At 64.2% G+C, this 25736-nt stretch overlaps 2 protein-coding genes across 3 annotated transcripts; both read right to left on the bottom strand.

The window, feature by feature from the left end:
- Positions 1-5872: 5872 nt before the first annotated feature.
- On the bottom strand, positions 5873-20425 carry AKAP17A (A-kinase anchoring protein 17A). 2 transcript variants are annotated; one of them, XM_043571672.1, is made up of 5 exons: positions 20273-20425; positions 15651-16611; positions 14672-14820; positions 10137-10377; positions 5873-7820 (listed from the first exon to the last, which is right to left on the bottom strand). In XM_043571672.1, exons 2-5 carry the CDS (start codon positions 16410-16412, stop codon positions 6816-6818), a joined length of 2157 nt encoding a protein of 718 aa, XP_043427607.1. In that variant the 5' UTR covers positions 16413-16611; positions 20273-20425; the 3' UTR covers positions 5873-6815. The 2 variants fall into 2 exon arrangements, with proteins under 2 accessions (XP_043427607.1, XP_043427608.1); XM_043571673.1 differs by having other exon boundaries at positions 15651-16428.
- LOC122478030 lies at positions 7988-9544 on the bottom strand. The gene is made up of 2 exons (XM_043571674.1): positions 9365-9544; positions 7988-8789 (listed from the first exon to the last, which is right to left on the bottom strand). The coding sequence occupies exons 1-2, from the start codon at positions 9531-9533 to the stop codon at positions 8167-8169; spliced, it is 792 nt and encodes a 263-aa protein (XP_043427609.1). The 5' UTR covers positions 9534-9544; the 3' UTR covers positions 7988-8166.
- Positions 20426-25736: the final 5311 nt, after the last annotated feature.

Here is a 25736-nt window from a genome sequence, read left to right as displayed (position 1 = left end):
TGCAGGGTGGGGGCCACTCAGGACGGACACAGGAGCAGCCACAGCTCACATTTGCTTGATTAAAGTGCAGGCTAAGCCCCTCGGAGGGGACGCCCCATCCCCAGCAGGTACAATCTCCCCTGGATCTCCCGTTAAGACGATTACTTTACTAATGAGATTGAGGGCTGAGAAGGCACCGGGTCCTAATGAGAAAAACTCAAGGTCGGTGCTCAAAGTCGGCCCCTTCGGAAGCAGAGTCTCGGACACGACTAAGCAAAGGACTCGAACCACAGAGCTGCTGGAAACGCCGTTCGCACGTGGCCGGTCATTGGGACAGCGTCCGTGTTGGGCAACTAACACCAACGGTCCGTGCTTCTGGCCAGAAAGACATGCCATACGGACAAGAGAATTCCCACCGCGCAAGCTGGAAACAGAACGGCATGTGCGTGGACAGGAGTTCTGTAAAAACGGACCGAGGTTCGAGCCCCGTGTCGGGCTCTGTGCTGACGGCTCAGAACCTGGAGCCTGTTTCGGATTCTGTGTCTCCCCCTCTCTCTGCCCCTCCCCTATTCGCGCTCTGTCTCTCTCTCAAAAATAAATGAACGTTTAAAAAAAAAAAAACAGACCCAGGTAATGGGTTTCTTTTGGGGGAGGGACAAAAATGTTCTCAAGTTCACTGGGGTGACACTCACACATGACTATAGCCCAAGACGCTGGATTGTACAATTCAAAGAGGCAGGTACGGGTGCCAAGGCCCTGGGGCAGAGCATGTGTGACCTGTTCAGAGAAGAGCTAAAGAACAGAGGTAGTTGCAAAGGCCCTGGGGTCGTAGCGTGTGTGACCTGTTCAGAGAAGAAGAACGGAGGCAGGTACAAAGGTCCCGGGGCAGTGCATTGTGACCTGTTCAGAGAAGAGCTAAACACAGGTAGGTGCAAAGGCCCTGCGGTCACATTGTGTGTGACCTATTCAGAGAAGAGCAAAGGGGCAGGGGCAGGTGCAAAGGCCCTGGGACAAGAACATGTGCAACTTGGTCAGAGAACAGCAAAGAGGCAGGGGCAGGTGCTAAGGCCCGGAGCAGCAGCATGTGTGAGGTGTTCAGAGAAAAGCAAAAGAACAGAGGCAGTTGCAAAGCCACTGGGGCAGCCGTATGTGTGACCTGTTCAGAGAGAGCAAAGAACACAGATAGGTGCAAAGGTCCTGGGGCAGTGCATGTGTGACCGACCCATTCAGAGAAGAGCCAAGGGACAGGGGCAGGTGCAAAGGCCCTGGGACAGAAGCGTGTGTGACATGCTCAGAGAACAACAAAGGAGCATGAGCAGGTGCAAAGGCCCTGGGGCAGTGCCGTGTGTGACCTCGTCAGAGAAGAGCAAACGAACATGGGTAGGTGCAAAGGCCCTGGGGCCGCAGCGAGTGTGTGAGCTGTTCGGGCAAGACCAGAAGAGCATGGACAGGCGCCAAAGCCCTGTGGCGGCAGCGTGTGTGGTCTGCTGAGAGGAGGGCAAAGAACCAGCAGGAGTGCAGGGGGGAGTGAGCAGAGGAGGGAGAGGGGGTGGCGGGTGGAGAGGCCCCAAGCCTGCAGGGCTGAGACGCCAGGTGTACTGTTGCCAGCGGAGACCTCCTTGCCACGCCCCCTCCCGGGACGGTGCCCTGGGCGCCCTCCTCACCCGCCGCGCCCCCCGCCCCCCGACGGGATGCGACGGCACAGGTGCTGAGCAGGTGCCAGCCGGCGTGGACCACGTGGGGAGCGCAGCGCGCGCACGTTCGCGCGCACACGTTCGCGCGCACACCCGGGCCCGGAAGGGTCCGCGTCCTCAAGGGTCCGCGTGGCGCACACGGAGCCTGGCTGCGGGCGTCACGGGCGGGGCTCCTGCAGGGAAAGACGGCGCCCGCGGCCCTGCCGTGTGCGGAGCGAGGGGCCGAGCGGCGGACAAGGGGCCAGGCCAGGCGCGCGGGGCGCGGGGAGGTCACCCCAGGCGTGCGCCCGCCTCAACAACTTGGCGTCAGCCGGTGTCTGGGCTGCGGCGGCGGGAACAGTAATGGGACAGGCGAGGCCGGGCGCTTGCGAACGACGGACGCGTGCTTGTCGTGGTCCTGGGGCCTGCGCGTCCCACATCCAGAGGCTCGCGGACCCCGGGGCCTGGTGAGGACCTGCTTCCTGATTCGCGAATGACCGCCCAACCCGCTCCCTGGCGCCGTGGAGGGGCCAGGGGGCTGTCTCGGGTCTCCCAGGGACGCCAATCCTGTTCATGGGGGCTGCGCCCTCGTGCGCTAACCCCCTACCCAAGGCCCCACCTCCCAACACCACCAGCTTCAGGGTCAGGATCCACATACGAATCTCGGGGTGGGGGGACGTAGACACACAGTCAGGCACCGGCGCCCTGGTGGGGGGAGCGGGGGGTGATGCGAGCCTGGGGGCCGTGCCAGCCCGTGCTGGAGGGAGGGGGTGTGCGCAGGAGCGAAGATGCTCCAGCTGGACAGGGAGGGGGCTGCGGGGAGGCGTCTACACTGCGCAGGATGCGGGTGGCCGCCTGTTTGCACCGCAAGCCGGAGGGAGGGGCTGCTGGCACGGGTCCTGGAGCAGGAAGTATACGCATGCACAGTGGGGGGGGGGGGGGGGCACCCTGGCATCCACGGTACTTCCCCAGCCCCGTGGGGAGAAAGGAGAGGTGGGCGAGGGGGCGGAGGGGCGGGCGGTGAAGCCGCACACCTGGGGCGGGAACACGGTGCACGCTGGGGTGCCGGCATCCGGGCCTCCAGGGACCTTCCTGACCGAGGGCCTCTCTGCGCCCCCAGACCCGCCGGCGGGAGCCGGCCCCGTGACCTCACCCCCACGCTGTCCCCGCGCACCTGCAGGGCTGAAACCAGGCCCCGTCCTGGACACCGTTGCACACGTTCCCCCACCGAAGTTCATTTATTTTGAGAGTGTGAGCAGGGGCGGAGAAAGAGAACCCCAAGCAGGCCTCCGTGCGGTCAGCGCAAGGCCTGATGTGGGTCTGGATCCTGGAGAGATCATGACCTGAGCCGACAGCAAGAGTCTCACGCCCAAGCCACTGAGACACGCAGGCGCCCCCACCTTCCCACACTTATGTTCTCTAACGTGTCCCCCAAAATGCAGACGGTGCGTTTCTGGGCAGACACTGGACATTTCTAACAAACTTTGCCTGCGGTGTTCAGGATGGGCCCCAGACGCCCCTGTGACCCAGTGCCCTTGGGTCTAGAGAACATGTCTGCTCTGTTCCTCCGTCAGCGTGCAGCCAAGGAGAAACAGGGCCCCCAACAGTCGCCTCAGAGTATAAATCCGAGTGGGGGGGGGGGGGTTGTTCCAACGGCTTTAGATCGGGTGACACAGGGCACGTGAGGTACAAGGGACTTTCTCGGCAAAAGGGTGGACACATGCCGAGGTCCCATTGCAGACGTGGGGACATCGGCGGCCCAGTGCTCAGGGAGAATCTCAGCGTCAGAAACCGGGAACGAACTAGGATCTCCCTTTGTCGCCCTGCCCCCCGGGTGGAGAGTCGGCCCAATGCACTTGTGTCAAAGTTCAGCCAGGTGGGGCGCCTGGGTGGCGCAGTCGGTTAAGCGTCCGACTTCAGCCAGGTCAAGATCTCGCGGCCCGTGAGTTCGAGCCCCGCGTCAGGCTCTGGGCTGATGGCTCGGAGCCTGGAGCCTGTTTCCGATTCTGTGTCTCCCTCTCTCTCTGCCCCTCCCCCGTTCATGCTCTGTCTCTCTCTGTCCCAAAAATAAATAAATGTAAAAAAAAAAAAAAAAAAAGTTCATCCAGATAGAACCACAACAGATCAGGGGGCGGTTTTGAGTTCCCCACAATGAGATCATGATGCCGCTCACCTAGAAAAAGGCTCGGGGCAAAATGCTATAAAGGACAGACAGACACAGGACAGAGGGACAAGTGGAGCCCCAACCTCGCCTCCCAAGTATGTGGGAAAATGCTTGCGGGGTTGAAATATCCCGGTGATTCAGGACACATTGTCTATTCACAGCCCCCACTGTCTGCAAAACAGTCGCCTCGGCACAAAGGGAGAAACCCAGGTTCCGGCGCAAGGATAAAACCTCATCAGTGACAAGGATGTTTCAACTGATCTGCACTCCCACCGATGACCCCTTGTCGGCTGCTAAAATACCCGCAGGAAACAGTTCTTAGGATGTAACTGGCAGTACGTGAGAAAATCCCGCCCTCACTCCTGAAGAGAACAGGAGCGCCAAGTCCAAAGTGAACCCAGACGGTGTCCTTCACATCATCCCCACTTACCACTGGCCACCCCACTCTCCCCGTGGAACACACATTAGGGAAAGCGGTTCAAAGCCAGGCACTCTGGTTCTGGATCCACATTCATCATCGTGTTGCTCTGGGGTCTCCAGAAGAATCTGCTGCATGACAACAAAACTCCCCTGGCCTTCATCCCTGTCAAGTGCACAACGTGGCCGAAAGGACACACTCGTGTGTCGAGCCACAACCCTTTTTCTAACACCCTTTGATATTGTGTGTGTGTGTGTGTGTGTGTGTGTGGCTAACACTCCATCGTAAACCGTAATGGACACTTCTTCCTGACAGATTTGTTTCTTCCCCGTTTCGCACCACATACTTCTGAACAAGAAAAATTACCAGAAGACTAAAGAAGGGTATGCCCCATGACCGAGGAGTCAGTCCTTCCCAGAAAGGCCCATCCTTAACTCATACGCAACCAATAACAGAGTCAAAACACAAAAGGCAAAAACTAACAGGACACCAAGGAGAAACTGCTGCATATACTATTATGGCTGGAGACGTCAACACTGCCGCTTTCAGGAACAGATGGATCCAGCAGGCACAGGAACAGTGAAGCTGGTCTGGACTGCACTGTGAGCGCTCCACCTTCCTCGTAGCTCGGGATAGCATCAGTGGGTGGGGCATTCAAAACTCAGATTCTTCAGTGTCTTCCCCAGCGATACGCCCTTTGCTGTAGGTCTGGTGCTGGCATTCTCCAGCTTCCGAGGGCCCTCCCCAGACCGCACATACATATCCCATGCTCTCTGATGGCCACACACACCCGTTGCACCTACCCTGGCCTCTCCCCTGAACCCCTTGCCTACATGACGTTGACACCTGTCGCCACAAGTCCCCTCCTCACCCCTGCTCTCTGCACCACTGTGTCACCGTGCCCCCAAATTAAAGCCTGCCTCCCTCTCCTTTCCCACCTCCACTTCCTGTTGCTGAACACACCGCCTCTGTTCCCATCACACAGACCTCTGCCCGGAGCACATCGCTCAGGGAGACCCACCTCACTGACCTCACGCAGAGACCTCCCCGTGACCTCAGAGAGTTTCCCACACCCGGTCCCAGGACACTGCCAAGAGGACAAACCGGACACACGCTGAGTGCTGGGCTACAGGGAGCACGACAGGATCCCTGAGGGATCAGGGACGGTGCAGCGAGCTGGGGCGGAAGAGGAACGCCACCAGCCACACACATGCTGACAAGCGCTGCCTATGAATTAAAGACAGACGGATGGACGGACGAACGAACGGACGGGTGGAGGGCCTTTTGGGGTCTGGAGTCCCGGCAGGGGCACGGACCCCTTCCCACATGTTACAACTCGAGGTGAGGAAAGAACCACTTTTACTTTGATCATTTGTAAGACGGGCTGGTAGCTGTGACCTGAGTGCTTGAGCGAGTTTGCGAGGCTCGTACCCCGTGGAAAGATCGAATGCTGCCTAGGGCTCCGGATTCTCCGTCCACACGGTTATTTTACGATAACAGCCCGCCGCTCCGCGAGATGGGTCGCTGACCTCGGCCAGAGTGATTTCTATCCTTTACGAATCTGCTCCACTGGGCTCCCCGTTCGGTACCGCAGACCAAAACGCTCCAACGGAACAAAACAAGGATGCAAAATACGAGTTCATTGGAAAAAAATTTTATTTCACAAAAAATGCAAACTGGAATAAACACCATCTTCCCTCACGCAAACATTACAGCTGCTTTTAAGTATCTCTCGCGCTTCACCTGGGGAAGCAAATGATTATAAAATTTAACAAGTGTGTAGCCTTAAATCTGTTTGAAACGTTCCAAGTAAAAATAATTTAGCAAAACAGCTTCTTAAAAAAACCACACACGCTAATTCTTGAGGAGGAACCAAAGCTTTTGACCCATCTTCTTTTTTTTTCCTTTCGGCTTCGTCACCAGTTTGCGACGCGAAAGTGTGTGAGGCGAGGAAGAGCGCGGGACGGCACGTGGCGACTTGCCCCCCTCAGGACTCGCCCGCCTGCACGCGGCCGCCAGGCACGGCCAGACCCCTGGGTTCTGCCGGCGCACCCCCCAAGCGCGCCTCCCGAGCAGCTGAAATTGCGAAGGAAAACCCGCGAAACCACCACCGGGGCAAGGCGCTCTCAAGTTCTCAGGGCCCTGGTTTGGGGGACGGGGGGGTGTCCGGCCGTGCGTCCTCCGCAGTTTGTCCCCAGCGACGGGCCACGGGCCTCGCGTGCCGTCGCTGCCCGCGCGGGAGTCACGAGCGGGACAGAAATGGCGCGGTGGCTGCGCACTGGTCGCCGCCGCCGCCGCCGCCGGCCGGCGCGCTCTCCCTGATTGCGAGGGACGTGGTGAAGTTAAAGCTATCAGATGAACAGTTTCGGGGGAAACCAAAGCTGGCGAGCGAGGCCCAGGCCGCCGCCGCCGCCGCCGCCGCCCGCAGGACACCGGAAGCGCGGGGTCCAGCCGCCCGGGAGGCCCCGGGGCCGTGCGCTCCGCGGCGGCGGCTCCCCGGTCCCGGTCTTCGCGGGATGGGGGGGGGGGTGGGAGCGGGGGGGGGGGGGGGGGGGAGGAGAGGGGGGCGGGGCGGCCTGCATTACCTGTTCCAGGTGCTGCGGTGCCGGCCGGGCGACCCTGAGCGCGAGCGGTCGCGCTCCCCGCGGCGGTGGCGGCTGCGCTTGCGCCCCGAGCCGCCCCTGCGGTCCCGGCTGCGCTCCCGGCGGCTGGAGCGCTCTCGGCTGTGGGACCGGCGTGCGCGCGCGCGCTCGGGGCTGGCGCTGCGCCGCGGGGGGCTGTCGTCCGGGCGCGCGTGCTTGCGGTGGCGCCGCCGCTCCTTCCGCGCGGTCCGCGCGTCGTCGCGGCTGCCCGCCCGCCGCGCCCGGCTGCGCTCCCGCTGGTGCCTGTCGTCGTCCCCGCGGCCGCCGCTGGCCCGGCCGCGGCCCCCGCTCGGCTCGCGGTTGCACTTGTCTTGCTCGGAGCGCGCGTCCTTCCGGGGCGCGCTCTGTTCACAGGCGGCGGCGGCGGCGGCGGCGGCGGCGGCGGCGGGCGCGGCCTTGGGCTGCTGGTTGTTGTCGGGGATGCAGGCGAGGACGCCGGGGCAGCGCTTGTCCGGGGAGCCGTCGTCCGCCGCGCCGCGCCGCGCGCCCACGCCTTCGCGGCAGGGGGCGCCCTCGGCCAGGCTGCCGTTGACGCCGCGGGGCGCGCCGTCGGCGTCCGCGCGCGGCGGCGGCGGCGGCGGCGGCGGCGTCGTCTGCTTCGGGGCGCCGGGGGCCGGCGGGGCCCCCAGGGGGTGCAGGGCGGCGGCGGCGGCGGCGCCCGCGCAGCCGGCCGACACCGTGTGCAGGATGTCCAGCACGGGCTGCAGCAGGTCCGCGTGCGCCACCCCCAGCTCGTCGCGCGCCGGCGGCTCGTCCGGCTTCCTGCTCAGCAGGATGGTGAGCAGCCGCTCGCGCAGCTCCCTCTCCCGGCGCTGCAGCCCCAGCGCGCGCTCCTTCTCCTCTTCCACGCGCCGCAGCTCGGCCTCCTGCAGCCGCCGCCGCTCCTCCAGCCGCTGCAGCCGCAGCGCCTCCTCGCGGTGCTCCTGCTCCTGCAGCTTCACGGCCTGCGGCACAAAGCGGAAGGCGCGCGTGGGGGCCCCGCACCCGCCTGCTGGCGCCGAGGCCCGGGGTGGGTGGGGGTGGGGGGTGGGGGTGGACCGGGCGCGCGGTGCGGCCGCGGTGCACCGCCCCCCCCCCCCCCCCCCCCCCCCCCGCCCCCCAACCCCGGGCCGACAAGCACGCAGGCCCGGGGCGGACTGGCGGGCGGGGCGTGGCCCCGGCCCGCCGGGAGGCCGCCCGCGGTCGGTCACCCGCGACGGGGAGCGGAGATGACGGAGCGCACGTCCGCCGCCGCCGCCTGGGCGAGCGTCTTCAATATTCACCATGAACCAAGAGCGGAGCTGGCCCGTCTCAGCGCGCCTGCCAGTCTCCTTCCCGGGGACTTATCCCAACTGTAATTAGACAACAGGTTACGGGGTCGCCCCGCGCCCGCCTCCGCGGGGACACGCAGCCTGGCCGAGCACAAGGAGGGCCCGGCGAGGTCGGCACGTGTCCCCCGCCCCCGCCTCTCGCGGGGGCTTCCGGCCCGGCCTCCGGGAGGAGCGGGAGGAGCGAGGCGGCGCGAAGGCGCTCGTCTTGTGCTGCACCGGCTGTCAGACCCGCGGCTGCGAGGAGGGACGTGGCCCAGCCCGGCTCTGCGGTCCGCCCTGAGCTCCCCGGGGACGCCGCGGCTCTGCTCTCCATCGCCACGGTCAGGCCGCCCCGCCCGGTCCTGTCCCCCCGCCCACTGGCCTTTGGGGTCACAGCAGAGCGCCTCCTGTCCCAAGGGCCCTGGCCGCTGGCCCATGGGGTCAGGGCAACACCCCTTGTCCCATCACCCTGGCCGCTGCCTGTGTGGTCACAGCAGAGCGCCCCCTGTCGTGTCTCCGTAGCCACTGCCTGTGGGGTCACAGCAAGGCCACTTGTCCCGTCGCCCTGGCCATTGCCTATGGGGTCACAGCAAGGTCCCTTGTCCCCTCGCCCTGGCCGCTGGCCTTTGGGGATCACAGCAGAGCCCCATCTTGTCGCCCCGGCCACTGGCCCGTGGGGTCACAGCATAGCCCCGTGTCCCAAGGGCCCTGGCCACTGGCCCGTGGGGTCACAACAGAGCTCCCTGTTCCGTCACCCTGGCCACTGGCCTGTGTGGTCACAGCAGAGTGCCCGGTCGCGTCTCCGTAGCCACTGCCTGTGGGGTCACAGCAAGGCCCCTTGTCCCGACGCCCTGGCCGCTGGCCCGTGGGGTCACAGCAAGGCCACTTGTCCCATCGCCCTGGCCATTGCCTATGGGGTCACAGCAAGGTCCCTTGTCCCCTTGCCCTGGCCGCCGGCCTTTGGGGATCACAGCAGAGCCCCATCCTGTCGCCCCGGCCACTGGCCCGTGGGGTCACAGCAGAGCCCCCTGTCCCCAAGGTCCCGGCTGCTGGCCCATGGGGTCACAGCAGAGCCGCCTGTCCCATCGACCTGGCCGCTGGCCCGTGGGGTCACAGCAAGGCCCCCTGTCCCCAAGGTCCCGGCTGCTGGCCCATGGGGTCACAGCAGAGCCCCCTGTCCCGTCACCCTGGCCACTGGCCTGTGGGGTCACAGCAGAGCCCCCTGTCCCCAAGGTCCCGGCTGCTGGCCCGTGGGGTCACAGCAGAGGCCCCTGTCCTGTTGCCCTGGACGTTGCCTGTGGGGTCACAGCAGAGACCCCTGTCTTGTCGTCCCAGCCGCCGGCCTGTGGGGTCACAGCAGAGCCCCATCCTGTTGCCCTGGCCACTGGCCCGTGGGGTCACAACAGAGCCCCCGGTCCCCAAGGTCCCGGCTGCTAGCCCGTGGGGTCACAGCAGAGCCGCCTGTCCCATCGACCTGGCCGCCGGCTCGTGGGGTCACAGCAGAGCCGCCTGTCCCATCGACCTGGCCGCCGGCCAGGTGGGGTCACAGCAAGGACCCTTGTCCCGTGGCCGCAGCTGCTGGCCCCTGGGGTCACAGCAGAGTCGGCTGTTCCGTCGCCCGGGACGTTGCCTGTGGGGTCACAGCAGAGCCGCCTGTCCCGAGGGGCCCCAGGGAAGACTACGTGCAGCAGGACGGGAGCCACGGGGGGGCCGGGAGACCCTCCTCGAGCTCGGTGGCGCCCTCCCTCTGGGGGACACGGCGAGCCTGCGCCCCAGCGCCCGGGCGGTGTGAGCGCGGTTGCGCCCGAAGCGCTCCGCGCCCCGTGAGCCTGGAGGGCGCGTTCTGGCGCCTGCGACGAGCCCGGGGGCCAGCAAGTAGCAGCCGCTGCGGCGGGGCCCCCCCCCCCCCCCCCCCACCGGGCTGCAGGACCAGGACGCGCGCGCCCGCCCGCCCCCGCGCGCCCCGCCTACCTTGGCCCTGCTCAGCAGCTCGGCCACCAGGCGGATGGACTGCAGGTTGCGCTGCGCCAGCAGCAGCTTGCGCTCCTCCAGCCGGATCTTCTCGTGCAGCTTCCGCTGCTCCTCCGCCTGCTGCTTCTCCAGCTTCTTCTGCTGGCGGCGCAGCTCGCGGTCCCGCTGCTTCTGCTCCCGGCGCCGCACCTTCTCTTCCCGCTTCCGCTCCCGCTCCAGCTCCTCCAGCTCCTTCTGTTTCCTGCACCACAAGCGCGCGGCGCCGCTCAGCACGACGGGCCGCGCGCCCCGGCTCTGCGCGCGGGGGCGCCGGCGGGGAGGGGGCGGGGGGCGTGCGCGATACCCGCTGTTCCAACGCGCGGGCCGCGGCGGGCCCCCAGGATCCGCGCAGGAGGCCCCCAGAGCCTCCGGAGGGAAGGTCTCGCTGGGGAACCGGACGCCGTGGAGGACGCGGCCGATGGGCGGGGCCTCGCGACACGGAAGCTGCTTCTCAACGACACACAGCAGCTGGGGGAGAGGCCGGCGCGCCGAGGACCCCCGTGCCGCAGCGGCAGGCAGGGCCACCCCCCCCCCCCCCCCCCCCCCCGGGACCGCTGGCACGCGGCAGTGCTCACACACACAAACGGGCACATACCGCAGGGACAACGGCCGCCCACGCCACGGGCGAACAGAGGGCAGACGGGAGCCTCACGTGCGCCCGCGTGCTGCCCGGAGGGCCCGCCGCGCGCACCACCAGCCCCACACCGTGCTGCCCGGAGTGCCCACTGCGCGCACAGCCCCGTGCTGGTGAGTGGCACACGCTGCGCGCGACACCCGCGTCCTGGCCCAGAGGACACCGCGGCGCACAGACAACATGCTCGCTCACTGCACACCGCCTTCCTTCCACCCAGCAACAACTGCTCAGCGCACGACTGATACTCAAAAGTGCTGGCAGGGTGCACAAAGCCCCATCACTGGGGCTCCAGAGAGGCTGTGGGAGTCCCTACACCGAACGGAGGACCCGTGAGCAAAGCCACACGGAAGGTTCTGGAAGCACCAAGCTACGGGAAAGACCACACACAACAGACGATGCACCTACGAACCCATTTGCTCCAGAGTCTGGAAAAGGCAAAGTCGCCATGACAAAAAAACCCAGCACGGGGAATACCAGGCTGTGACCCCTAGGATCCGGTGAGTCCTGGGCTGTGACCCTCCCCCCGAATGTGGTGAGCCCTGGGCTGTGACCCGCGGGGATCCGGTGAGCCCCGGGCTGTGACCCGCGGGGATCGGGTGAACCCTGGGCTGTGACCCGCGGGGATCCGGTGAGCCCCGGGCTGTGACCCCCCCTGGGGATCCGGTGAGCCCTGGGCTGTGACCCCCAGGATCAGGGGGTCCCTGAGGGAGTGGACCTGCTGACGGAGTTTAAGAAACTCCTGTGACGTCACCAGAGAAAAAGCACTTGGAGACGACTGCTTCCCTTTCCAGCAAGCCCACGGGCCGCCCAGCAGCTTAGGTCGTCTGTGCTCGGCCAGGGGCAGGGAGGGGTCCCCACGAAGAGACCCCAAACGTAAGCAGGAGACCGAGGGCCAGGTCGGAAAGAGCCCCGGGTGAACCACCCTCACGTGCACCTTGATGGTAGGTGAGTCCAACCCCAAGGAACGCGGTAGAAAAGTCCCAGCTGCCCTGGGCAGGACGAGACGCAGAGCGTGAGGCCGCCAGGAGCCCAGGTGGGACACGCCCAGGCCGCGGAAGGACAAGGCCAGTCCTGGGCACTCCAGACGTGCAGACGCGCAACCCTGCGAACAGGGCCCGGGGATCAGGACGCACGTAGGTCCCCAACCCCCTCACGACCGAGAAAGAAGCTGGGGCCTCACACTGGGAGGTGGGAACAGACCCAGGGCCAGGGCTCCCACAGAGGGACGTGTACCAGGGCTCCCTAGCACCCGTGTCCAGGCGCCACAGGTCGGGGCCCAGCTCAGCATCCGTCCAGGCCCCACAGGTCAGGCCCCAGCTCACCATCTGTCCAGGCCCCGCAGGTCAGGATCCACAACACTGGCCATCCAGGCCCCACAGGTCAGGATCCACAACACCGGCCGTCCAGGCCCCACAGGTCAGGATGCACAACACTGGCCGTCCAGGCCCCACAGGTCAGGATGCACAACACCATCCGTCCAGGCCCCAGAGATCAGAATCCACAACACGGGCCGTCCAGGCCCCACAGGTCAGGATGCACAACACTGGCCGTCCAGGCCCCACAGGTCAGGGCCCAGCTCACCATCCGTCCAGGCCCCGGACATCAGGATCCACAACACCGGCCGTCCAGGCCCCACAGGTCAGGATGCACAACACTGGCCGTCCAGGCCCCACAGGTCGGGGCCCAGCTCACCATCCGTCCAGGCCCCGGAGATCAGGATCCACAACACTGGCTGTCCAGGCCCCACAGGTCAGACCCCAGCTCACCATCCGTCCAGGCCCCACAGGTCAGGATGCACAACACCATCCGTCCAGGCCCCAGAGATCAGAATCCACAACACGGGCCATCCAGGCCCCACAGGTCAGGGCCCAGCTCAGCATCCGTCCAGGCCCCAGAGATCAGGATCCACAACACCGGCCGTCCAGGCCCCACAGGTCAGGATGCACAACACTGGCCGTCCAGGCCCCACAGGTCGGGGCCCAGCTCACCATCCGTCCAGGCCCCGGAGATCAGGATCCACAACACTGGCCGTCCAGGCCCCACAGGTCAGACCCCAGCTCACCATCCGTCCAGGCCCCACAGGTCAGGATGCACAACACCATCCGTCCAGGCCCCAGAGATCAGAATCCACAACACGGGCCATCCAGGCCCCACAGGTCAGGGCCCAGCTCAGCATCCGTCCAGGCCCCAGAGATCAGGATCCACAACACCGGCCGTCCAGGCCCCACAGGTCAGGATCCACAACACCGGCCGTCCAGGCCCCACAGGTCAGGATCCACAACACCGGCTGTCCAGGCCCCACAGGTCAGAACCCACCACACGGCCTGTCTTAGCCCCCCTCCCCCCACAAACGCTGCACCAAACCACGTGTCTGGCCCCACGAGGTCCGAGGCCCCGTGCTCCCCACCTCCCAAGACAGGAGGCAGCATCCAAGCTCCAGTCCTGCGTGAAAGCCAACCACCCACGTGCACACGCACCCGGGACCGAGAACAGCGGCCGGGCTCCCCAGGGGGCAGCCTGCACACGCAGGCCGGGGAAGCACACTCTGTGGGAACGGCGCGGCCCCCTCCCCAGCTAGCACCTGGCGTCGGAGCATCAGCGACCACAGAGGAGGCACCGCCCACTGCCCGGGATCCCTCGGTCCTCCCCGAGCCTCTGGCCCAGCACACGGAGCAGCTCGTGCTGAGGGCCACGTGGCCACTTCCTCCCACGGACGTGGTCCAAGACCCGGCCTCTTGGAACTTCCCAGTACTTCCTGGGACGCGACAGGCGAGCGTGTGCGAGGGCAGGTGTGCAAAGGAGGCACGCTGGCCAGGGTTAGGGCAGGTGAGGGGAGCGCCTGTGCCCCCAGTGTGTAGGTGAGGCCAGGCGGGGGCGCGACGGGAGGCACACGAGGGGGCAGGTGAGGGCACGCTGGAGGGGACGCGTGGGCACAAAGGCAGGCGCGTGCGAGTGGCGGCCCGGGGAGCGAGCGGTGGCAGCCTCGCACGTAGCGACAGGGCCCGAGCGCACACGGCCCCGCTGCTCGGCACGCCGCCGTGCGCCTCACGAAGCCTCCCGCCTCTGCCGCCCCACTCTGCCGCCCCAGAGCCGCTGCCTGGGGAGCCGGTTTCTCGGGGAGCCCCCCCGCCGCCCGCATCCCGCATCCCGCAGGTGGGGCCCTGCAGCACCGCCAGGCGGCCCCAGACCCCAGCCCCGCCCGCCGCGTCTCCCGGTGCCCGCATCAGGCCGTCCCCGGGCCAGCAGGCCGACTGTCCTCGGGGCGGGCGCGGAGCTGGGCCAGGACTCGTGCGCCCGGTCGGGACTTGCGTCCGCTGCCGAAAGTAGGTCCAGACACGCCTTCCTCCGCGTCAGGATCCGCGTCAGGATCCTGTGGTCAGAGCACAGCCCGCACGCGGCCGCAGGGGAGACGCCGAGCGCCTGCGACGCAGAGACGATCACCGCTGGGAACGCGCGAACCCACCAGGCCCGACACATCCAAGCTGCACACTCGCCCAACGCGGAAATCGCGCCTGCGAAACCCCAAGAGCTGGCAAGCAGGCCGAAGGTGCAGCGCGACTGGTGGCCTAGAGGAGTTTCTTCCTGTTTCCCCAAAACGTCAGTGATCCCGGTCGTTAGGGTTCGGCTTTTATTCCACAAAACGCGGACAATGCGCGGGCGCGGGGATCCTGACCGGACTTGGCCAGAATGCCGCGCACGGGACCGCGAGCGCAGCGGCTGTGCGCGGAGGACGCGCGCACACGCCCAGCTGCACACAGACTCCCGCACACGTGCACGCGCGCGCGTGAACGGCCAGGCCCCCGGAAGCGCGCTGCTCGGCGGACGCGGGCGGGCGGGCCCCGCCGGCCGGGCGCGCACGTACCTTTCTTCCGCCCTCTGCCTCTCCTCGGCCTCCTTCTCCCTGCGCTTCTGCTCCTCCCTCTGCTGCTCCAGCTCCTGCAGCTTTTGCCTCTCGAGCTGCCGTTTCTTAATGGAGGCGTCGCTCAGGTGCTTGGTGGAGTCGAAGGAAACCTGCGGGCGGGGGGCGGCACACAGCAGGGTTCGCCGGGAGCGGGAGCGGGCCGGGCCGGACCGGACCGGACGGCGGCCGGCTCGGCCGCGCCGCACGCAGCGCGCTCGCTCCGCGGAGCCCTGCCGGGGAGCGAGCGCGGGTCTCGGCCGCCGTGTGGGGCCGGGCGCCCGCGGACGCCCCCGACGGCACACGCTCCCTTCGTGGCCGGGGACTGAGCTTCCCGGCGAAGCCGCAACCTGACCCGGACGTGACATCTGACCCGGACGCGACCCGGCCTCAGCGATTACTGAAAACACAAAGTCCCCCTGTGACGACGGGAGGGGGGGGGGGGTCTCGCATCGTGCCGGCGGGATCCCACCGCGCGCTCTGACCGAGGCCGCCACGGCGCGTCTGCCTCCGCTAACGAGGACGGCCGGCGCTCACAGGGGCACGCGGCCCCCGGGTGGTCCAGGAGGCCCACCCCAGTGCGAGTTGGCGGCGGTACAGGGGACCCTCGGCCCCGGGTGACGGGGACGCTGGGGAGGCCCGCGGCCCCGCTGGGGCGCGGTTTCGGGGTGCTTTGGCGGCGAGGGTCTCCGCCTGTCACCCCGTCCCCCCCACGGAAATGCTCTCACATCCGCGTCCGGACGCGGGTGTGTCCAAGGCCGAGTGCGTGTGGCCGCCGGTTTCAACGCACCTGCGCTAGCCGGGCCTGCGGCCGCCCGGCCACAGAGCCACCTGCGTGCATGCATGCGCGCGCACGGCCACGAGACAGGCCCCGGGGGGCCCGCACGCGGGACGGGGCGGGACGGGGCGGGACGGGGCGGGACGGGGCGGGGCGGGCGCTCACCTTGATGTTGCAGGCCACCGCCTTGCCGTCCTCGCCCTTGTACATGAGCTTCATGCCGCGCAGGGCGCTCATGGCCTGGATGAAGCCCACGTACTCGCGGTACTGCACGTAGGCCTCGAAGTTCAGGTGGCCCCCGAAGCTGAAGGTGTGGAAGTTGCGGCCGGTCATCTCCTCGCGGTAGGGGTCCAGCATGGGGATGTCCACGTTGCGGATCGCCCCGAACTTCTCGAACACCTTCACCAGCACCTCCTCGCTGGGCTTCTCGGAGCCCGAGTCCTTGAGCGCGAACCACTTGCAGGGCAGGCCCTCCAGGTGGATGGTGTCGGGCCGCTCGCCCGGCAGCGTCTCGTTCATGTCCTTGGCGTCGCGGAAGAAGGAGTCCCAGTCGTGGCGCGTGGGGAAGTCGATCCTGAACTCGGCGGCGCGCACCTTGAGGATGTCGGAGAAGCCGCTGAGCTTGATGGTCTTGCCGTCCAGGCAGGCCAGGAAGGCCTTGACCAGGCTGCGGTTCTCCACCTCGCCCTCGAAGCGGATGAAGTCCATGGTGCTCTTGGAGATGCGCAGCGTGGAGAACTGGTGGTGCTGCACCATGGCCTTGAGCCTCTCCATCACCTCCCAGTTGGAGATGGACTTGCCCGGCTGCTTCAGCTGCGGCAGCGCCACGCTGATGGTCATCTTGGTGATGGGCTTCAGGTACAGGCCGTACGGGGGGCACAGCTCCACCGCCTCAGACGTGTCGTGGACTATGGTGGCCGCGGCCATAGCCGGGCGCTGGGGCCTGAAACACACACGCAGCGGCGGTCAGGGCCGGGGCCGGGGTTGGGGTCGGGGCCGGGGTCGGGGCGAGGGTCCGCGCGGAGAGCGTCAGCGTCCGCGGGCCGCCAGGGGACGAGCGAGTCTGCGTCTCCGCCGGCCTGTAGCTCATCAAAAGCCGCGGCCGCCTGAGACGAGGTTCTGTGTCCTTGAACCGAAGGGAACAGAAAACTGGGGTGAGAATCCTTCGGAAGAGCCTAGGGGCCAAGCGGCGGCGGTGGGCGCCCAGCCACAGCCGGCCTGCACCAGCAGGTCTCCCGGGGCCGCAGGGCGTCCAGTGGGCGGGGACAGCTGCCACCCCCGCCGCAGCGGGCGCACGCACGGCCCGGAACCGACGCGCGCGCGCCCCTGCGGCTGCAGGCAGGACGGGACAGCCGGGGCCGGGCGGGGCAGGGCTCCCGGCTCCCTTCCCGCAGCGTGGATGGAGGAGGGGGCCCCGCAGGAACAGGAAGGAAGTTTCTGGCCGAGACAAGATCGGAAACGTCAGCTTCAGTGACTCTGGGACCGGCGATGTGTCCTGCTTGCCCGAGGCCGAGCGACAAGCGCTGGGCCCTTCCGGAGCCAGCGGCTCCCGGGGCGCACCTGTCCTCCCCCGCCTTCTCCGGGCAACACTCCCCCACTGGGCTGACGGGGGGGGGGGGGGGGGGGATTCTTCCCCCACCGGAAAGCCAGGCTCCGCCACAGGAACCCAAACAATACAGGTGACTGCTCCCGCCCCCACCCACGCCCCCACCCACGCCCCCACCCACGGGCGGCTCGCTCCCTCCGAGGCTTGGGGCCAGGCCCTGAGGCACGGCCTGGGGAGCGGCCCCCACACGGGGCGGGTGCTGGGACAAGGCGCAGTCCAGGGCACGGGTGACAGGCTCTGGCCTTGGCTGCGACCCAACACCTGCCCCAGGACACCAAGGGCCACGCAGGGCAGCACCCCCGCCCCGGTCGCCTGCTCCCCGCCTCCCCTGGGGCCCCGCGTCACCCCCCCCCCAACAACCCCACCCCCTGTGACGTCACCCCCCACCCCCACCTGCCCGACCCCAAGCTCTGGCGTCCACCGAACCGCCCGCCATCCATTACCCTGGGGACCCAGGCCCCCGCAGCGCCCCCGGACAAGCCCATCCCCCCACCCCTGGGCCATGGCCTCCAGGGCACACCGGCTGCCCCAGGACCCTTGGCCTCTCCACTGCCCTCAGTCTCTCCAGCACTGCCCAGTCCTTCACCTTCACAGGCCCCTGCCCCCAGTGCCCCCCAATTATCTCTGCTACCCCCAGCCCCAGCCCCCACAGCCCAGAGACCCCCACCCACTGGAGCTCCCCGCCCCCATCCCTTGCACACTCTGTCCCCCTCCCCTGCCACTGGCCCCAGAGACCCGCACACCCAGACCACCGGTGCCCTGGACCCTGACGACCTGGGTCCCCAGCAGACCTCAGCCCCCTCAGACCCCGGCTCCAGGAGCCCCTGAGACCCGGAGTCCCCAGCTTCACAGACGCCAGCATCACCCCGCCTCCAGCCCCCTCCCCGAGACACAGGGCTTCCCAGACTTCAGCCCCCACACCACCCGGGGCCTCTAGCCCCAGGGCATCCCTCGCCCTCTCTCAAACCCTGGACTCCACAGCCTTCATCCCCGTCCCCAGTTCCCGGGGACCCCCCGCAACCCCGCACCCCTGGCCCTCGCAGACCTCAATCCACCCAGAGGCTGCGACCCTCAGAGACCCCGAACCCCTACAGTCCCAGAGCCCCTAAGCCCCCAGTCCTCACAAACCCGGACCCCCCAAGACCCCGTGCACCTGGCCCTTGCAGACCCCGGAGCCCCCGTCCCCCAGAACCCTGGCCCTCCTCTCAGAGCCCCCAGCCCTCCCAGACCCCTTCTCCCCAGAGAACCCGACCCTCGCAGACCCCGGACCCCAGAGACCCCGTCCCCCCAGAGCCCCCAGCCCTCACAGACCCGGGGCCCCCAGCCCTCACAGACCCTGGACTCCCCAAGCCCCCATCCCCCCAAAGCACCCGTCCTCACAGACCTCAATCCACCCAGAGGCTGAGACCCCCAGAGTCCCTGAGCCCCTGAAGTCCCCAGCCCTCACAGACGCAGACCCCCAAGGACCCCGTCCCCCCAGAGCCCCTAGCCCTTGCAGACCCCAGAGACCTCAACCCTCACAGACCCCAGACCCCCCATCCCCCCAGAGCCCCCGTCCCCCTAGAGCCCCCGGCCCTCACAGACCCCGTCCCCCCAGAGAACCGGACCCTCGCAGACCCCGGACCCCCATCCCCTCAGAACTCCCAGCCCTCAGAGACCCCTTCCCCCCGGGACCCCCGACCCTCGTAGACCCCGGACCTCAGAGACCCCGTCCCCACAGAGCCCCTGGCCCTGGCAGACCCCAGAGCACCCGTCCCCCCAGCCCTCGCAGACCCATTCCCCTCAACCCTCGTGAACCCCGGACCACAAAGACCACGTGACCCTGGCCCTCGCAGACCCCGGAGCCCCCGTCCCCCAGAGCCCCCGGCCCTTACAGAACCCGACCCCCTGTCCCCCCAAAGCACCCGGCCCTCGCAGACCCCGGAACTCAGAGACCCCGTCCCCACAGAGCCCCTGGCCCTGGCAGACCCCGGAGCCCCCGTCCCCCCAGCCCTCGCAGACCTAGTCCCCCCAACCTCGTGAACCCCGGACCCCAAAGACCCCGTGACCCTGGCCCTCGCAGACCCCGGAGCTCCCGGCCCTTATAGACCCCGTCCACCGGGGTCCCCGAAACTCACAGACCCTGGACCCCCCAAGCCCCCGTCCCTCCAAAGCCCCCGGGCCTCACAGACCTCAATCCACCCAGACGGAGACCCTCAAGACCCCGGACCACCAGAGTCCCCAAGCCCCTAAAGTCCACAACCCTCACAGACCCGGACCCCCAAAACCTCCGTCCCCCCAAAGTCGCTGGCCCTCGCAGACCCCGGAGCACCCGTCCCCCCAAAGCCCCCCCGCCCTCACAGACCCGGGCCCCCCGGGGCCCCCGACCCTCACAGACCCTGGACCCCCCAAGCCCCCGTCCCCCCAAAGCACTCAGCCCTCACAGACCTCAATCCACCCAGAGGCTGAGACCCTCAGAGACCCCAGACCCCAGAGTCCCTGAGCCCCTAAAGTCCCCAGCCCTCACAGACAGGGACCCCAAAAGACCCCGTCCCCCCAGAGCCCCTGGCCTCGGAGACCCCGGACCCCCCGTCCCCCCAAAGCACCCGACCGTCACAGACCCCGGAACCCCGGGACCCCCAACCCTCGCAGACCCCGTCCCCCCAGAGCCCCCGGCTCTCGCAGACCCTGGACCCCCGGAGCCCCCAGCCCTCGCAGACCCCGTCCCCCCAGAGCCCCCGGCTCTCGCAGACCCTGGACCCCCGGAGCCCCCAACCCTCGCAGACCCCGTCCCCCCAGAGCCCCCGGCTCTCGCAGACCCTGGACCCCCGGAGCCCCCAACCCTCGCAGACCCCGTCCCCCCAGAGCCCCCGGCTCTCGCAGACCCTGGACCCCCGGCCCTCACAGACCCCGTCCCCCCAGAGCCCCCGGCCCTCGCAGACCCTGGACCCCCGGAGCCCCCAGCCCTCACAGACCCCAGAGACCCCGGCCCTCTCAGACCCCGGACCCCCGGAGTCCCCGTCCCCCCAGAGCTCCCGGCTCCTACAGATCCCGTCCCCCCGGAGCCCCCGGCCCTCGCAGACCCCGGACCCCTGGAGCCCCCGGCCCTCACAGACCCCGGACCCCCGGACCCCGAAGACCACGGCCCGCCGGACCCCCCGGCCCGGCTCGCGGAAGAGGGTGGTCGCAGGTCGTCGCTTACCGGCGCGGGGCTCCGCTTGCGCCCCCGGCCGCCGCCGCCGCCCAGGCCCGAGCTCACCGCCGTCCCCCGACGACCCCGGCAGCCGCGGCCTCTCTGCCCGGCGCCGCCACCGTCCGCCGGAGGCGCCCCAGACGCCACCCGCCGTCGCCGCCGCCCGCCCGCCCCTGTGACGCATTTCCGCTTCCGGCGCTCGTGCCCGCGGAAGCGGCCGCGCGGCAGCTCCCCGTTACGCCGGCCGGCCCTGGCCCCGCCCCTCGGGGCGGGACTTCCGGGAGGCCCCGGGTGAGGGCGGGCCGGCCCTGGCTTGGCACTGCGCGTGCGCGGCTGAGCCAGTACGCTCCGCCCCCCCTCCCCCCGACCCCACCAGCCGCCACCTGTCCCCGAGTCCAGCCGGAGGCCTCACCTGGGGCGGCGCAGCTCCGTCCTCTGCCTGGAGCCGAACAGGGGAGGGGCCCGTGCTTCTGTCTGAATTTCCAGTATAATCGTCCATCGTACGGAACACAGCAGTAAGATCGGCCTCTAAGTCTCCTATTTACTCTTCAGTTATTTTTACTCACCGTTTAGGTCCATACTGAAATACAAGTATACTATAGTATACAGTTACATAGGAGTATGTAACAAGTGCATAATATTTTCATACTTGAGCAATTTCATGTTTCTTACTTTGGTATAACAGGTTTTAAAATACGTAAAATTTAAATACCAACATGTGATGCCTTTTACAGGTAATATACGTTTTTAAACAATAATATGCCAACGTATAATGGCATACCATAAGCTAACAAGTTAGAATTCAGTGAGCTCCCACGTTATGCCAGGTGCTGCCGGAGGCACGTCCTTCTCATGCCTCAAATACAGTATCTCAAGACGCAATGCATTTCACATGTAATATACGGTTTTTCAGTAACAATATACCTATGTGTAATGACGTAATGTCATTACAGATTAAAAGTTACAATCCATTAAACTCCCCCGCTGGTGCCTCCACCATGTCACAAGTCTGCATAGTGAAAATCCAGGGTGGACACCAAGTACACAGACCCTCCATTGTTCAACACGGAGCGCCACCACTGAAGCATTTGCTTCCGAGGGGGAAGGGAGAGGGGTGAGGGGACCGTGAGGTCAAGTGGGCTCCTGGATGCGTGTGGGGGTGCTCTGTGTGAGTCATGTTGTCCTGTTAATGAGCTGACCATGCAAACTAATATGATCACGAGGTCCTCCTCATGAGGAGGAAACAGACGGTCTGGGGTCCCTCAGAAATGGGAACACTGTTTGAACCCAGGCAAGCTTCTCAGTGGGGCTGTGCATCTGTCTTTAGCTTCTCCTTCCTCTTGGGAATAGAGAGATGTTTGGGGTTCTCGTTAAAACCTTCTCCCCTAGGCTGCCCACAACTCAATGATGGCGTGTTTCCCTCGGGAACTGTTAAATTTGGAAACTGTTTTTCTCCTCTGCTCTCTGAAGCATTTGCAAAGCAAATTAAGAAATGAGATACTCCTTCTGACCGTGCACACCGAAGAAACGGTTATACTAATTTCAAAAACGTTCAAGGAAAATCCTTTTACATTTTGGGGCAAGACTTCCCTCCTCTGGATGCACCTCACAAATAGAAAAACAAGGCCCCTGATATCTGCGACCGTAATCTTGTGTCCTGTTATGGTGTGTGTTTAGTGATATACATCACTCTCACCAAGTGTGAATGGGGGTTGGGAACATGATGGGATTTGCTCCCAGGACTCTATGGCAAAGGTGGAGGAATTTTGCAGCTGTAATTAAAGTTCACAATCAGTTCATTCAAGCAAATCGAAAGAAAAATTGCTGTGGGTGGGCCTGGCTTAATCAGGTGTAAAAGTTAGAATTAAGAAGGGCTCGAGATTTGAAGCAGCGAGACACAGCCTCATTACCTTGAAAAAGAAGCAATCTGCCTTATGGAGAAGAGCATTTGGCAGGATTTGGTGGCTGGCCTCTAGGAGATGAAGGCGTTAATGCTCCAACCACAAAGAACTGAACTCTTCTAACCACCAGTGAGCTTGTAACACAGCCCCGAGTCTCAAATGAGAACCCCACATCCTAGCTGACACCTTGATTTCAGCTTTTTGAGTCCCTAAGCGGATATTCAGTCAGCTTGTGCCTGGACTACTGAGCTACAGAAACTGAGATGTTTTATAATGTGTCTATCCCAGGGCACCTGGGTGGCTCAGTCGGTTAAGCGTCTGACTCTTGGTTTCGGCTCAGGTCATGAACTCATGGTTCGTGGGTTTGATCCCTGCATCAGGCTCTGCACTGACAGCACAGAACCTGCTTGGGATTCTCTCTCTCCCTCTCTCTGACCTTCCCCTGTTCGTGCTCACTCTTGCTCTCTCTCCCTAAAAAAAAAAAGTTTACAAGTATGAATAAATAAATAAAATGTGTCTATCACACACTTATCACATGTGGGCGGGGGAGACTTAAACCACAGAAGTGTATCCTCTCTAGTTCTCAAGAGCAGAATCTGAAATCAAGATGGCAGGACTGTTCCTGCCATCGGAAGCTCTAAGGACGAGGCTGTTCCAAGCCTCTCTCCCGGCTCCTGGAGGTGGTCCACAATTCCTTGCTTGTGGCCCCATCCGTCACCACATGAACATCTTCCCTCTGTGTGTCTCTGTCTCTATGCGTCCTCTTGTCATGAGGACAGCAGGCACGTTGGGTCAGAGCTCACCGATCTCCACCGGGACCTCATTATCTAACTGCCTAGGGCTGGCACAGAGGGACCCAGGTCCCTGCTGGATGTAGGCATTCAATGAGACCAGCAAACTGGAGGCTTGGTTCTAAATGCAGAACCCACCCAGTTCTGGCTGCCCTCTAGATTAGACACTTCCCTCCCGGTTAGACACCTCCTCCACTCTGGATTGATATCTTTCACTTTGACCCCGATTCAGAGATGCCATTAAGTTATCTCTACAAGAAAAATGCCTGACGATGTAAGTGTGTAGATGTCCGTAAGTGTAACCATCTATCCGTTATCTATGCATCTATGCATCCATCCATTTTTCCACCTGTTCATCCTCTGACCCACCCATCCATCCACCTGTATGTGCATTTATGTACTCCCTGCCCACTCCATGCCTCCATGCACCCTCCACCTGCCCACATCCATCCATCTACCCATCTATCCACTCATCCACCATCCATCCACTCAGCCATCGAACATCCCGCCATCATCGAACGGACTCTACGTCCACGCCACCTCTGTCTCCATCCATCCACCTCATAAATTCATGCCCCTGAAACCTTTATTCAAAACAACTCCTTTCCACCGGGTGGCGCACCACGACCCGAATGAACACTAGAGTTAACACTAGAGTTCACTAGAATGAACACTGCCATGTTAATCCTCTGGTCTGGTCTGAAGCCAAAGGTCTCGAGGGTCACGTAGTTAATCCCTCATCCGTCCTCAGCAAAGACATGCTGCGTGGTTTCCCATGAACGTTACCCTATTTACGAAATCCACCCTGTGCAACTCATTCTCTTATTAGAAAGTTTATTTATCCCAGAAATTTTAACTCAGCTGCTGCCTTCTAAGCAGCAAGAAAGAAAGGGTATTCTGTTATGTTTAGAGTAGCCACACCGTGAGTTAGAGACAGGGCGGGAACTTCACTCCTCTGCTGGCATTGGGTGTGTTGATTAGGCTGATTTTTGAAACGCAATTCAACAAGGTCTATTAATTACCATTTTTCATGTGCCCACCTTCTCATCAATTCACCGATTCTCGTCCTGGCAGCTCATCCTATGGACTTATTCCCCACAGCCGGGGTGCCTGGGTGGCTCGGTCGGTTAAACGTCCGACTTTGGCTCAGGTCGTGATCTCACAGTTCCTCAGTTTGAACCCATCTGGCTCCGTGCTGACAGCTCAGATTCTGTGTCTCCCTCTCTCTCTGCCCCTCCCCCTGCCCCACTCACGCTTTCTCTCTCTCTCTGTCTCAAAAACATTTTTTTTTCAACGTTTATTTATTTTTGGGACAGAGAGAGACAGAGCATGAACGGGGGAGGGGCAGAGAGAGAGGGAGACACAGAATCGGAAACAGGCTCCAGGCTCTGAGCCATCAGCCCAGAGCCCGACGCGGGGCTCGAACTCACCGACCGCGAGATCGTGACCTGGCTGAAGTCGGACGCTTAACCGACTGCGCCACCCAGGCGCCCCTCAAAAACATTTTTTTTAATTTTAAATAATAAAAAGTCTGAAAAATTATTCCCCACAGACACACAAAGGCATATATACAAGTTATATTGCACACATGTATGCACACACATGTATGTGTATGTATGTGTGTGAAGCTCACACATATATTCCCTGCATGTATATAAGTTACATGTGCAATGAATGCTTCTGGCAGCATTAATTATGAGAATTGGAAGCAGCCCAGTGCACGTATTTAAGGTGCTGTGTAAGACAGATAGTACACCCCCTACGCTGAGTCAGGCAGAGGTACTCACTCGACACGATGAAACATTACACGAACACGGCGTGCTGCACACAGGCTCCATGCTCTCATTGATGTGATGGCATGGCATTCAAATTTTATTAATGTTTATTTATTTTTTGAGAGAGAGACACACACATACAGTCTGAGCTGTCAGCACAGACCCGGATGTGGGGCTTGAACTCGCAGACTTCGAGATCCTGACCTGAGCTGAAGTTGGATGCCTCACCGACTGAGCCGCCCAGGTGCACCCATGGCATGGTATTCAGTGCTGGCTTCAGAGTGTGGGAGAGCACTTGGGGGATGGGGAGTGGGAGGTGAGGCACTGGAAGAAATGGAGAAAGCGGGATGAGGAGGGACAAAGGACTTCTAACTAAATCAAGGGTGTCTGCCTGATTGCAGAGGCAGGGGATAACGGAGATAAGAGTGACCCTGAGGACCCAGGCTCTGCCCACCGGGTGAGGTCCATGACACAAAATGCATGGGGAAAACCGACTAAGAGAGGCTCAGTTTGGGGCAGGAAGAAGGCAGGTGGGTCCAGTTGGGTTGATGCTGGTTTGGACACAGCTGAAACCTTCATGTGAGGTGTCCAGTAAGATCAGGGGCTCTGAACGAGTCCAAGAGCAGGAAAAACCATGACACGGGAGCCATAGCCCTGGGATGGAAGGAAAAGAAACGGAAGAATACATCAATCCATGCATCCTTCCACGAACTCATCTATCCTTCCATCCGTCCATTCATCTATCCATCCATACATTCATCCATCTCTCCTTCCTTCCTTCCATCCATCCACTTACCCTTTCATCCATCCATCCATCCATCCATCCATCCATCCATCCATCCCTCCGCCCATCCACCCATCCACCCATCCACCCACCCATCCACCCATCCACCTACCCATCCACCCACCCATTCACCCATCCATCCACCCATCCATCCATCCATTCAGCCATCCCCCACCCATCCACCACCCACCCACCCAACCACCCATCCACCCACCCATCCAC

The sequence above is a fragment of the Prionailurus bengalensis genome, chromosome X (genome assembly GCF_016509475.1).
Source record: "Prionailurus bengalensis isolate Pbe53 chromosome X, Fcat_Pben_1.1_paternal_pri, whole genome shotgun sequence".
NCBI classification, from domain to species: Eukaryota; Metazoa; Chordata; class Mammalia; order Carnivora; family Felidae; genus Prionailurus; species Prionailurus bengalensis.
Note: the sequence above shows the minus strand (reverse complement) of the source record. Positions and strands in the feature narration are given on the sequence as shown.

Bases quoted from the DNA above. Each gene is read 5' to 3' on its own strand.
- LOC122478030 (XM_043571674.1), bottom strand. From the start codon at position 9,533: ATGGGGCTCTGCTGTGACCCCACAGGCCGGCGGCTGGGACGACAAGAC. The intron at 8,790-9,364 runs GCCAGTGGCCAG...TGATCCCCAAAG, and splicing joins GCTCTGCTGTGACCCCACAG to GCCAGCGGCCAGGGCGAGGG.
- AKAP17A (XM_043571672.1), bottom strand. From the start codon at position 16,412: ATGGCCGCGGCCACCATAGTCCACGACACGTCTGAGGCGGTGGAGCTG. The intron at 14,821-15,650 runs GTGAGCGCCCGC...CCCCGCCCGCAG, and splicing joins CGGTGGCCTGCAACATCAAG to GTTTCCTTCGACTCCACCAA. The intron at 7,821-10,136 runs GTAGGCGGGGCG...TTTGTGCCGCAG, and splicing joins AGCTGCTGAGCAGGGCCAAG to GCCGTGAAGCTGCAGGAGCA.